This window comes from Mchenga conophoros, linkage group LG18, assembly GCF_057382185.1.
Source record: "Mchenga conophoros isolate Kocher_MC1m ecotype Shallow Benthic linkage group LG18, M_conophoros_male_GT1.1, whole genome shotgun sequence".
Taxonomy (NCBI): Eukaryota; Metazoa; Chordata; class Actinopteri; order Cichliformes; family Cichlidae; genus Mchenga; species Mchenga conophoros.
Genome location: NC_140543.1, coordinates 25671411 through 25684285, shown reverse-complemented (window position 1 = coordinate 25684285; position 12875 = coordinate 25671411). Strand labels below are relative to the sequence as shown.

The 12875-nt window shown below is 42.2% G+C and overlaps 1 protein-coding gene across 4 annotated transcripts; it reads left to right on the top strand.

Moving 5' to 3' along the window:
* Positions 1-851: 851 nt before the first annotated feature.
* On the top strand, positions 852-12669 carry b3gnt5b (UDP-GlcNAc:betaGal beta-1,3-N-acetylglucosaminyltransferase 5b). 4 transcript variants are annotated; one of them, XM_085255241.1, is made up of 3 exons: positions 852-997; positions 7582-7757; positions 9392-12669. In XM_085255241.1, the coding sequence occupies exon 3, from the start codon at positions 9697-9699 to the stop codon at positions 10858-10860; it is 1164 nt and encodes a 387-aa protein (XP_085111367.1). In that variant the 5' UTR covers positions 852-997; positions 7582-7757; positions 9392-9696; the 3' UTR covers positions 10861-12669. The 4 variants fall into 4 exon arrangements, with proteins under 4 accessions (XP_085111367.1, XP_085111369.1, XP_085111370.1 ...); XM_085255243.1 differs by having other exon boundaries at positions 909-997; positions 7651-7757; XM_085255244.1 differs by lacking the exon at positions 852-997 and adding an exon at positions 5636-5800 and having other exon boundaries at positions 7651-7757.
* The last annotated feature ends 206 nt before the right edge of the window (positions 12670-12875 follow it).

Here is a 12875-nt window from a genome sequence, read left to right as displayed (position 1 = left end):
GAAAACACCAACACTGGCCTCAGTCCACTCCTTGTAAACTCACATTCACTTTATTCTGTTCCAGCAGATGAATGATTGTAACCTGATCTTTTTCTCAATGAGACATGAAAGCTGGCATGCTTTAAGCCCCATATACACGAAAACTAAAAAATAAAGGAAAGATTCTTAGAAATAGCTGTAAGCGACAAACAAAACTTCAGTTCCTGTTAAACATTTTGAGTCTCACAGATAATATCTTACAGTCAGATTGCTATGAAACTAGATTAACTACATCCAGTTTACGTTGGGGGTTTTAAGTGGCATGAATGTCACTTAAAACTGATCCATCTTTTAGATAGACAGATCAACATGGTTACTTGTCATGCCCTAAAGACAGCACTTTTAACTGTCATTAGAATTTGCATGTATTCAGTTGAGCGTTTATACTGATAGAATCAGAGTTGATAGATCATGGATAATAATCTGTGCCTGACGTTCAAACTAGTAGTGTTCAGTGGAGGGGAAAGTGGTGTGGACTTGCTATTATTATTTATAAAAGTTGTGTTTTGAGGCCTCTCACACTTGGTTTGTTAGTTTTCTTCAGCCCGTCACATGAGACCTGGCAATCCTGATGGATCTGACGCTAACTAAACTAAAGCAGTTGTCGCTATGGAATCATTATTACTATTGTTATTATTGCTGGGTGATTTTTATGCCTGGTCGCTACAGGTGTCACTACTTTTCTTGTGGGGTGATGAGAGTCCTTTGGTTTATAAGATTAGATATCTATGGCATTGATAAACTCTGTTTCACAATGAATGACCCGTTTCAACAAGGCATAGACAAGAAACAGACTTTTAACAGACGGGTTTTTAACAGACTGTGTGCTTCTATGCAAATTAGCCCCCCCTCGCTCCGAGAGGGCGTTTGGTTCCTTCCAGCTACCGTGCGATCAATTAAACGGTGAGGATCGTGGAGTAGTCGGCAGCGGCTGGGGGAGTTCTGACCGTACTATAAGGTACGCACAGCCACTTACATTACACGAATTTAATGCTTTATTTCAGTTTCAAGATATTGAGAATTTCTTTGGTTAAATTAATTTTAGTGGTTAATTAAGTAATCGCCATTAAGCTAGCTCATCGTCTTCTGTTGCTACTTGAAGAGAAGTAGTTTTATATTTAAGAGCTCGCGCGCGCGCGAGCGAGAAACGATAAAGCTTTGGTTCCGTGTCAGTTATCTTTTCACAATAAAGAGATAGCAAAGTGTTTCCCATAGATTCATAAAAACACTTAGAGACAAAACAGGAAAGACAAAGTCAAGTGTTTCGGATGCTTTGAACCGTTTAGAGTGTCCGTTTGTAGCCGGTTTAAATCGGTGTTAATTATGAGTGTGACTCAGTCAAGCAGTGAAGCATCCTGCTTTCCCGTTGAGTGTTGAAGTGTGTTCCTTTTTAGGAATTATCTTGCGATCATGGTTGGGCTTTTATCATCATTGTTTGGGGAAGGGAACAGAAATGCATGGCATTGCTTTGTTCAGTGTACAGTGTCACAGTGGCTGCATTTTAAGCCTCAGCATTGAAGTTGTTGCTTTCTCTTGGTTGTAGGTTGTAATAATGCTTTTAAATACTGTAACGTTTCCTTTTTTCATATGAGGTCTATGGGGGCTGACTCGTTTTTATGCTAGCTTCAAGTGGGACATAGAGGAACTGCAGAAACTTACATAAAATATACATATATCTATTGTTTGAGAGCCTCTCTTGTAGATTACTTTTCAGATATGAGTGCACTTTCTGTCTTGTCTCTGATAAAAGAGGGCAGGGGTTCACAGACTTAGAAAGAAAAATATTGGTGATCATTTTGAGAATATAAAATGTGCAGATTACAGTTGTTGTTTTAAGATAAACTGCCACGTTAGTTATACCATCTACAAAACGGCTTGTTTAGCTGAGTTGGCAAAACAAATTGATCTGCCATCTTGTGATAAAACAACATCCTGTTTAGTGCACACGGGTGTAATCCACGACATTCTTATATCTGTGTGCCAGACTTTTCATTTTATACCAATACACTCTCCCACATATTTTTTTCTCCATCTGATCAGACGCAGTTTTCTGCACCATCTTTTCAGCATCCCTATACTCACCACAGAAATCATTTCCTTCCTTGTTGCTAAAAGTGATTCTGAAGTGCGATTTCACAAGTACAGCAGCCGTGGCACTTTGTTTTGAAACAACAACCGTTACCTCCACATTTTGACTTGTCAAAAGGTGGTGACTATTTCAACAGTTTAAATGTAACGTCACAAAGTGTTTGAAGATTTCCTTCCGCTCATCTGAATCGTTGTCAGTTTCAGCCCCTGAGGGACCCCTGCGTTTAGAGTAGACACTTGTCTGTTGATATTTTAAAATGAGATTGTTCATAAAACAAAACGAGACAAGAAACATTTTATTCGTCCCATATTTAGCAAATCCATTTGTCTGTCTTTTGTGCTGTTTCCAGTTAAATAAGATTTGAGGGATTTGTAAATAATTAGCTTTCTGTTGCATTTTCCATTGTTCAAAAAGTGTTTTATTTATACATTAGTAATCTTAGTAATCGACTGAGTCTCTTTAAAAGTTAGTCATTATGTCTTAAAATGAGGAAAGCACAAAGAGGAAGTTTAATACTTAAGCCATATAACTGTAAAAATCATTTGTTCTGTTAATGCAAATGGAATGAAACTTCCCAAAGGTGTGTATTTTTTTCAGATTTTTTAATTTTCAACATCAGCTCCTTAATAATGTCAATAATATTCACTATACACCAAATTGTTCCTCTTGACTCTATCGTGGCCATTTTTGGCCAATTGAAACCCATTATAACCACCTTTTTTGATTCCTTGTTATTGATAGTACTATATCATGCGATTTAGGTAAAAGATACCATACCCAAACTATTAACTCTAGAAACAAAAATAAAAAACCCAATCACAGGACATTTTGCAGAGTTCAAAACTGCAGCTGCAGCGCAAACAACAACAAACACTGTTTGTAAACGTGTCCTGGAGTTTATGCAGATGCAGACGTTGTTGTAAGTAAGCCTAACAGCTTCCAGATCATTTATTCTGGCTATATGGCAAGAAGGTCATCACTGCTTCAAGCACTGCCTATATGATCTGGTCAGAGAGCAAGGACACCAAGCAGTCCTCTGTCCTTGAAGAAAAGACATCTGCCCAAGAGGAAGAAACTTACTCTCCAGAAGATGAGGGGACAATCTCCAAAGAGGCTGACTGCATCACCACTGATGATGAGTACTAGCCAGTGCCTGAATCCTCTTCTTTGGGGGAGGATTGGGGTTGGAGGGCATGGAGGTGGAGGTCGAGCAGCTGATGGAAAAGAACATAGGAGCATTTTCTGAGACCGAGGAGCCGGTGACTGAGTGGATCCCTCATGAAAGGAAAACCATGTGGGTCCCACCACTGAAGAGAGACTGCTCTACAATCCAGTACCCACTGGTATCAAACCAGGAGTCACCCTGTATGCAGTTTCCTGCATTAGCAGCCTGAGATCTACTTTTGACCTTTTTATAACAAAGGAGATCTTTTAGCTGCTGTGCACCCTTACAAACCTGCACGGGAGGCCAAGGTGTGAGGACTGGAGGATTATGGATGAAGTAGAGATAAAGCCTACACCAGAATAAAGCAATACATAGCATGTTGAATGACAACACTGGAAGTTCTCAGGAAGTAAAAAAAGGAAAGGGGTTCAGACTCCAACTGACGGAGGAGCTCCGAGGACGACGTCTTTCCTTCGGGCACCTTGGCAGAGGAGCCCCTCAGATGAAAACTGGCACAGGGGAAACAACCCAGAGCTTCCTCCCCAGCTCCTCCAGTTGCAACAGAGGACGATTTTGTTGTCTGTCTTTGGCTTCACCAAAACTACCACAGCAATATCCCACATGCCAAAGCAACGGAGGAATGTGCATTTTGACAGCAACACACAAGGAACCAGCAGTCAGTGATGGGGAATAAAGGATGCGTGAAAGCAAGAAGCAATCCTGGACTACAATAGGCACAAATATTGCTTGGATAACTTAGAGAGGATGCTGGCACCTCGAGTTGTAGAAAGAAAACTAACTGATGGCTGATGGCTCTTTTCTCCAATTTCCTGGATGTCTTGGGATACGATGCCTTTGTCCCGCCGGAAACAACTTCACTGAAGTGGAGGAGTCCTCTACAACCTACAAATGAAGAGTGATCCTGAGAATCAGGGACACATGCTGGTGACCTCAACAACTGCAAGACACCCTTGTCCCTGATTCTCAGCCACTTCTGCCATTGATCTCAAGATACAGTAGTATGAACCAGAGTGTGACCCACATCCCACCAACGAAATGAGAAGAAGGTGCAAAAGGCGCACCTCCAGGACTGGAACAGCAGCCCTTTGCACCAGGTGTAGAAAGTGTGCCTACAAAAACCACTCTAATGTGGTTAGTACATCTTGCTGCTAATGAGGATGCACACAGAAGCTCACACTGGAATATAAATTTTGATCATTTTATTGGTCATTTCAGTGGTTATTTGGTCATTAAATTGCCTTTCTGGCCACTAACACACCATGTGTGATTTTCTTTTTGTCCATTCACCCCCCCCCCCTCCCCCAAACCCCCAAAGAAAAGATAAATAAATAAAGTAAAAATAAATCATTGTTACTGTTACTGACCTGCAATGATGATAAAAAAAAATATTAGGTTTCACCATTCATATGCTAAAAAATGTCAACTTTATTACTATTTTCCACCAAAAGCGTAGCAATAATACATAATCCGACTGGTATTCAAAGGGTATAATATCTGAATTTGAATTGTATTTTGGTTTTTATGACTAGAAGCGATGCTAATTTAAAAAATCAAGTCAACGAAAGTAGGAAAGTGTTTTAATATATATTAATTTTATAGTATTTTGTAAACATAAACAGGGGGCGGCCATTTTTGGCCACGAACAAGCTGAGAGGGAGTTTTTTTTTAATTTTTCTGTCACTGCACAAAAAAACAAAGATGCATAAAACTCATTGATACTTTTAATTATTGCTACGCATCTAACCTCCATCATGGTTAGAAAATAAATCAGTTTGCATGTATTATTTAGAAAAAAATGTGGATTTTATGCTTTTATCCCTATATAAATCATACAAATTATGTGAGTTAACTGGTATTTAAAAGGTTAAAATTATGGAGGAAATCCCTGGGAGGAAAGCTAACCTCTGAAAACAAGCTTTCAGCAATCATTTAAAACTGGTAACAGCATCAGCTGACCTGATAGACTCGAGCACAATTTATGGTCCAGCAAATGCGTCCATCCACGTACACTTTTCAGTCAGACAGAGGGCAGAGCAGGGTTTTCACCCAGCTGAGATGTGCTCCAGTGCAGTTCTCCAAGATCGAGACTGCAAATTGCTGGAAGTGGATGACGTAAGCGACTTCCGATTGTTGATTGGTCAACAAGTGTTTCAAGGCAGTTGAAGAATGCTCGTATTGACAAATGGAATGTCTTTATTTTTCCAATAGCTGTTGAGCTAAACATGCAGAAACATGCCTTCACGCTGGCGGCTGACTTTTACGTCATCAAAACAGTACAGGCGGGTCAGTAACCCGGAGCTGATTTATTGCTTTCCGGTATCCAGCAGACTGCACACGAGGTGTAAGTCTTGTTTGAGGATCTCTGACGATGGTTTAAGCCAGTAGTACTGACATGAACAACTGTTGCTGAGGCTTTGTGGTGGGTTTCCAACAGCTGCAGAGCGGTCAGAGTAATATCCTTCACACAGGCACTGGGATAGCAGAAGGTATGCCCACCGCGCACCGCCACATGTTGGAGCATAGAGGTGCCGAAAACAAGCACTGTAAATGTTCAGTACTGCAGTGTTGTTGAAATGGGAGCTTTCTTTGTTTAGTGTTGTGAATATTAACTATTTAAGCTACTGCTGAGAGGAGGGGCTGTATGTCTGCCTGTCTGCAGCTATGCAGTATCAACTTGGTAGCTGGAGGCATCACAGAGGGTGCTGTTGGTGTCACTAGTGTTCCAGTTGAAGATCTAATCCAGGGGTCTCAAACTTCAGGCCTCGAGGGCTGGTGTCCTGCAGGTTTTAGATCTCACCCTGGGTCAACACACCTGAATCAAATGATTAGTTCAGTACCAGCCTCTGGAGAACTTCAGGACATGTTGAGGAGGTCATTTAGCCATTTAAATCAGCTGCGTTGGATCAAGGACACATCTAAAACCTGCAGGACACCGGCCCTCGAGGCCTGGAGTCCGACACCTGTGATCTAATCCAATTTAGGAATTTATTACTTTCAGTATCAGTCGGTTTTTAAGTGCTAGATGGCTCATTACCAAGGTGTTACACAAAAAAACATCTTGTGACGGGGAAAACCAATGAGCTTTTGCGACACTTTATTGTTGCTAAACATATTGATGTCACTGGTTACAGAAGAATTTATAAACTACTGAAGATTTCAGTGAGCGCTGTTGGGTCCATAATCCGTCAGTGGAAAGAACATAATTTTACCATAAAGCGGTCTTGAGCAGGTGCTCTCTGCAGGATTCTAGAAAGAGACATGCATTACTTAAAGGGAAGCACCTGATCGTGGCCAGTTTCTGCTCCCGATTCAATGCAGGATGTGTTAAATGTTAATAAAGTAAATTAATGACACCTGTAAGTGGTTTTATGGCTTTCCCATAATTAAAAACTGTCCCAGTGATCTGAGATCCTTTTGTGTGCCTGCTGATCAAATAAGCATGTGAGCATTACTGTGAGTGTGCGAGTGGGAAGCCAACCCCGAGCACAACTTTTTCCTCACACTTTCCCAATACAGTTAGTCATATGCTGTGCAGAACCTGATGCATCATAGTGTAGTCTTTCACTTCTGTAACCTCCTGACAAACATTTCTGTCTAATCAGGTCATTTTGTATATTTTTAGACATCCAACGCACCGGCTCTCAGGTGAAATTCAGGGCACGCCGCTTTAGGATTTCATATTTCCTGTTTTAATGGAGTGGAGGCTGCTACATTTCATAATAAAGCTAAATAAATAAAAAGGGTTGTGATACTGAGGCTTTGGTGTGAACACTGAATGGATAAAGTGTGGGCTTTTTATAGTCAGAGCTGTCAGTACGTTGATTATGTTGCCTGTCACTGATTGCCTGCACATTTTGCATTAACACTCTTTTGAAGGTAGTCCTTTCCTGGTGTTAGACAAGGGGACCAATGATGTGTCCGTTGGCTAGTATACAGGATGCAGTGTGTTTATAGTGCATTTATCTTCAGATACCGATTGGTTCCTACAGGTTCAGAAAATCCAAAGGTGTGTGTGCGTGACGTGTGCAGGGAGTTTGCTTGTGAACTTGAAAGTAATGTTTGTCGGAGCAGGCTTACTCTTATTGTCCTTCCTGCACTACCAACCTACCGAAAACTGCCTGCAGTGCAAAAAAAGGGAGGGCGCAAGAGCAGAGATGGTTCATTCAGAAACAAGCAGAAGTCTGCACTGCACACACAGACCAAGAGAGGGAACAGGAAAAACAGGAAAAAAATTCCTACACACATTCTCACTCGGATCCTCCCACAGGTGGTTTGACTACTTCACAGAAGACTGATGCCAGCCTCTGTTGAGTCTTTTGCCTCTTGTCATCTGAAGGAGGGGTCAACGTCAGACAGCAGAGACGCACCGTGCAGTCAAGAAGGAAGTTCAGTATAGGAGAGGAGGCTGTCGCTGGATTCATACGGTGAAACTTTCTTTTGCCGGTAAGTGCTAGAATAATCATTCAGGTCACAGTTGGCCCCCATCTCCTTCTCATTTTGCTTCTGTGCTACAAGACTATTCATACAAGGGGGATAGATTAGGTTGAGAAACTGGCTTAAGGCTGCTGTCTGTCTACTGTATCCTGTAGCAGAATCATCCGTGTAGAGAAAAGTGCACAGTTTCAACTAACACAGGAGTCCTGAAGATTATCTATAAATGTGTAACAGATTAACTGGTTCATCGTTTATGAGAAATGCAACATGTTCTTCTTTACTCTGTGCATGTGAAGGATATATTATCCTTCTGTAAACATTGCATATAGTTCCTCATTTCCACACGCATCTAAAAAGAGCTACAAGCTCTGACCTCAGCACATGCAAATAGCGCTAAATGGAAATGATTTTTGTTTGTGGCACTGCCTTCAAAGCTCGTGTTAGAACATTGCCTTTGTTAGCTGTGCATTGTTGCACGTCATCCCCTCTCTAGGGAGGCGCAACTCCCTCCATAAACAGATATCTCAAACCTTTAGAATAAATACCCAATAATGTCTCTCCCAGTTATTAAGGCTGAAGCATGTTTTTAATTCTATTGTGATTCGGGTAAACAAACCCTGTAAATTCATGCTAACATGTCACGCACCGTTAAGAACCCTCCCTTTGGCAGGCTTGTAATGAAGACATGAATGCATTCCCTCTTATAAAATATCTGCGAAAAATAATAATAAAAGGAGCGCATCACGCAGGCAGCAAAGTAATAAACTAGATGAAGTGTTAAGCGTTTCTGTGAAGCGTTTTTCATTATTGGGCAGAGAGAAACGAAAGCCATTCGGAGCCACTGACCCCATTAGGCACAGGCCACCCAGTGATGTTTAAAAAGCTCCCCCCCCCCCCCCCCCCCCCCCCGCTTTTAGCCTAGGCCTTGACGGAAGCGAGTTACTCTGTATTGTGCTGCTGAGCTATTCTGACACCGTCCATTGTATCAGTGTTTTCCATGACTCTCAGCGATTTCACTGGGTCTGCACAGTAAACCCCTCCATTATGGACAAGCTTGCATTGCAACATTTGCTGCGTTGGCTTTTGCATTCTTTTCGCTCACACCATGACCCCCAGATTCCCCACCAACACCACCATCTCTCATCGACCACAAACAATCTGCTCTTCAGCTAATGGTGCGACTCTGGGACTTGTACATGTGGGGTTCACGGGGTGATGGCGGGCAAAAAGTATGTTTGCGAAATTTGAATTTGACACGAGAGATGCATCTGCCATGCTTTGCCGCCAAGAAGGACGTTATGCCTTTTGAATGTTTCCGTTTCCTCCTGTCGAAATGCACGGAAGCAGCCTTATTACAGTTTTGCATTTTCTGATTAGTTTTTATTTCATTTAAAATTTTAGTTTTGAATTCAGTTTATTTTCAGTTAGTTTCCAGAGTGGACTTTTATTTTAGTTAACTAAAATGATTTTTCACATCTAGTTGTTGTTTTTAAATGTGGTTCTAGTTGCCTATAATCACCTTACACAGATTTTTTTTTCTAAATTAAACTATATTTAGTTTAATTTATATTTAATTTATATATAATATAAATTATTATTAATTTATATTTATTAAACTATAAATGCGCTCTCTCTCTTTGCAGAACCAAAAATTAAGTGGGCGAATAATGAGTCGTCTGCTGCTGAGTGACTGAGTGGCTTTCTCCCCCCACCCCCCCACCCCGATGGATCACACTTCCCAGCAGCCCCCACTGAGTCTCACCACTGCCTCTGCCTCCTGCTGAATGTTGGAGAGCCTAGGATGGAATACCAAGCAAGTGATGCTCTGAGGCAATCAAACAACACTGTCGACCTCCATTACCTTACCCCCCCTGAACGCACCAACACCTGCTCCGCTGCCGCCTCCTCTCAGACAGGGACCGCAGCCACTAGTTGATCCCATTCCAGGATGTTTCTGAATTTCCGCCGTGTTCGAAAATGCCAGTTGGTGCAGGTGATGACCACCTGCCTTGTGCTCTCTGTGGTGATGGTCTGCTGGCAGCAGCTGGACAACGGCGTCGTCAGCCACGTCAAATCCTATTCCTATCGCTACCTGGTCAACCGGTTCACCTACATCAACAAGAGCCTCACCATCCCCCGAAAGCAAGCCAGAATGTTCAGCAACTTCCAGTACCTTATGGACCACCCCAATAAATGCGTCGGGAAAGATGTTCTCCTCCTCCTCTTTGTCAAAACGTCGCCAGAGAACATTGAAAGGCGAACGGCCATCAGGTCCACCTGGGGGAACGAGACCTACATCCAAAATACCCTGGGGGTGACGGTCAAGGTGGTGTTCGTTCTGGGAGCAGTTCAGACCAAGAAGACGGAGCCTCTGTGGAGCAAGAGGAGTGGCGTTGGTTTTCAGGATCAGCTCATCCAGGAGAATCGTCTCCACGGCGACTTGATCCAGCAAGACTTTTTAGACTCCTTCCACAACCTGACCCTGAAGCTGATCATGCAGTTCCACTGGATGCACAGCCGCTGCCCACACGCCCGCTTCCTCATGACCGCTGACGATGACATCTTCGTCCACATGCCCAACCTGGTGAGCTACCTGCAGGACGTGAGTAGCAGAGGTGTTAAAGACTTCTGGATCGGTCGAGTGCACAGAGGCGCGCCGCCCATCCGCGACAAGGAGAGCAAATACTACGTTTCCTATGAGATGTACCCCTGGGTGACCTACCCAGACTACACAGCTGGGGCTGCGTATGTTGTCTCCAGTGACGTCGCGGAGAAAATCTACCACGCCACGCTGACGCTGAACGCATCCATTTACATAGACGATGTGTTCATGGGCATCTGCGCCAACACCGTGGGTGTGTCACCACAGGAGCACACTTATTTCTCAGGAGAGGGCAAGGCGCCGTATCACCCATGTATCTACGCAAAGATGATGACATCACATGGACACATAGAAGACATTCACGCCGTTTGGAAGGCAGCAACGCACCCTCAGGTGAAGCAGCAGGTCTCCGGATTCTTAGGGGATCTGTACTGCACCGCTGTGAAAATGGCTCTGCTTTGTAAACCCTACTATTTCAACACCTACCCCTGCAAAGCAGCCTTTTCCTAGTATTACTCAACACTTTGTGCGTATCATCAGACTGTGAGTGCGAATGTGTCACACTGTAGATCATGAGCACATGCTGAGAATATTACCTCGGTCCTTTCAGTCGGACAGTCACGTTGAAGTGTTGTGTTCGAGACCCGGCGATTTGTGTCACTGTGGGTGTGAGATCAGTGTGTTTAGAGTTCAAACAATAGATTCTCATTCACAGCACAGTGTTTCAAAAGTCCTTCAATGTTCACACATCACCGCAATTAAAACTCAGTAGTGGTGCAAATGACAAGACAACATCCTCATTGTCCTACTGTGAAATGTGAGGCTTAAATAAACGAGCCATGGTTATTAAAATTGACTGACTTATCTGTGAAAACGGAAGTGATTCATTTGGGTGATGACAATGATGTGTGAAACACCTAATCGAACAGACCTGTGACGCTTCCTCTCTACTTTTGCACTGGGGGGAAAAAAAAGACATTTGACTCACATTTGTAAAAATGTGTGTTATTTGTTTTTCGTTTGGGTTTTTTAAAATCAGAATGAAGACTGCACTCTGTTGCTGGTGAAGAACTTGAGAGTTTGTGTAAAAGGGAAACAAGGTCTGAGGAAACCTCAAGCCAGCCTTTTGAAGTACTGAAAGGTTTGTTTCCCCTGCTTTGCATTTCTCCAAAGTGCTTGTGTGGGTTTTTCGCGCCATACTAAAGATATTCAGGTCAGGTGGTTTGTAAACCCTTTGTGTGCCCCCTGTTCAGTACATATCTGTGGGACTGAGGCATAGCGGCACATAGTAATTCATGTATCTCACTTCAACAGATACAACAGTGTCATACCATCACAAAGATTGGCAATCAAGCCAAACCTGGTTCAAGTTTTAAAGAGTTGTAGCAGTGACTCAGCGTTGTCTGATACAATTTGACATATATGGGGAAAAAAAACAACTTATTTGCTCGTTTTAAAAACAAAAACAAAAAAACAACAACAACAAATTTCCCTGGATGTATGATGTGGATGATAAATGTGGCCAGCATGTAAGAAACGAGTTACGAGTTAATGGAAAATCCTACCAGCAGCAGACTTTTGCACTTTGACTGCATATTTCAAAAAAGGTGATATGAATCTAAAGATGATGTTCGCTCATAAACATCTCCAGAGCATATTTTACTATCACTCTGCTGTCTGGTTTGTGCTTGTGTGAAAAACAAAGTGAAACTTCAGAACTTCAACTCTCACTCTCTATGTAAAAAGTTTAATGAATTAAATTGATTGAATTGAATGAATTAAATTACTTTTTTTTTTTTTTTTTAAACATTTTGTTTTTAGTTGAAGCGGTTTATTCGCGCATCATCTCGCACCTACAGCTGTTAATGGAGGCCATAATGTATCTGCGGGCGGTGGTTTACTTTAACTGCCATCAGTTATGGTGGGAAGCTGTCAACCACAATGCAGAACGTTGCATTCAGACTGAGCAACGCAGCAAGTGTGCTGTCGAAACCTTGTGGTTTTTCCTGTGTTAAAATAAAAAGGTTCCCGAAACAGGCGTCCGTCTGACGCCACAGTCAGATCGACGGCACTGAGGCCAAAACATTTTTAACCTTTCATTTAATGAAAGCAGGGATTATGTTTTAATCAGTAAGAGATGCATACGCCTCCATTAATATACTCTTTGCCTTAAAGTTTTTCTATAACAAAAAACCCAAAGGAGCTACTACACACACAGACTGGAAGGCTCACTTGCTTCATGCTCCCCTCTTGGTTAAAATTGCTAAATTGTTTCCATTTCTTCTTTCCTGCAGCTGTATTTTGAATAAAAAATATTTTAAAAACTTCCCTTTTGAATATTGAATTGAAGTTTTATTTTTTTTTTAAACTTAGAACGCAAAACACTAGGCTCTCTGGATTTGACTTGATATTACGCAGTCAGCACAGGTGATGAACATGCCACCCTCTGCTCCCTTTACTTGGCCTCACTGGAAACTGTCTGCATACATATTTATTGCACCTCGTTCCTGAAATCCGACGTCGCC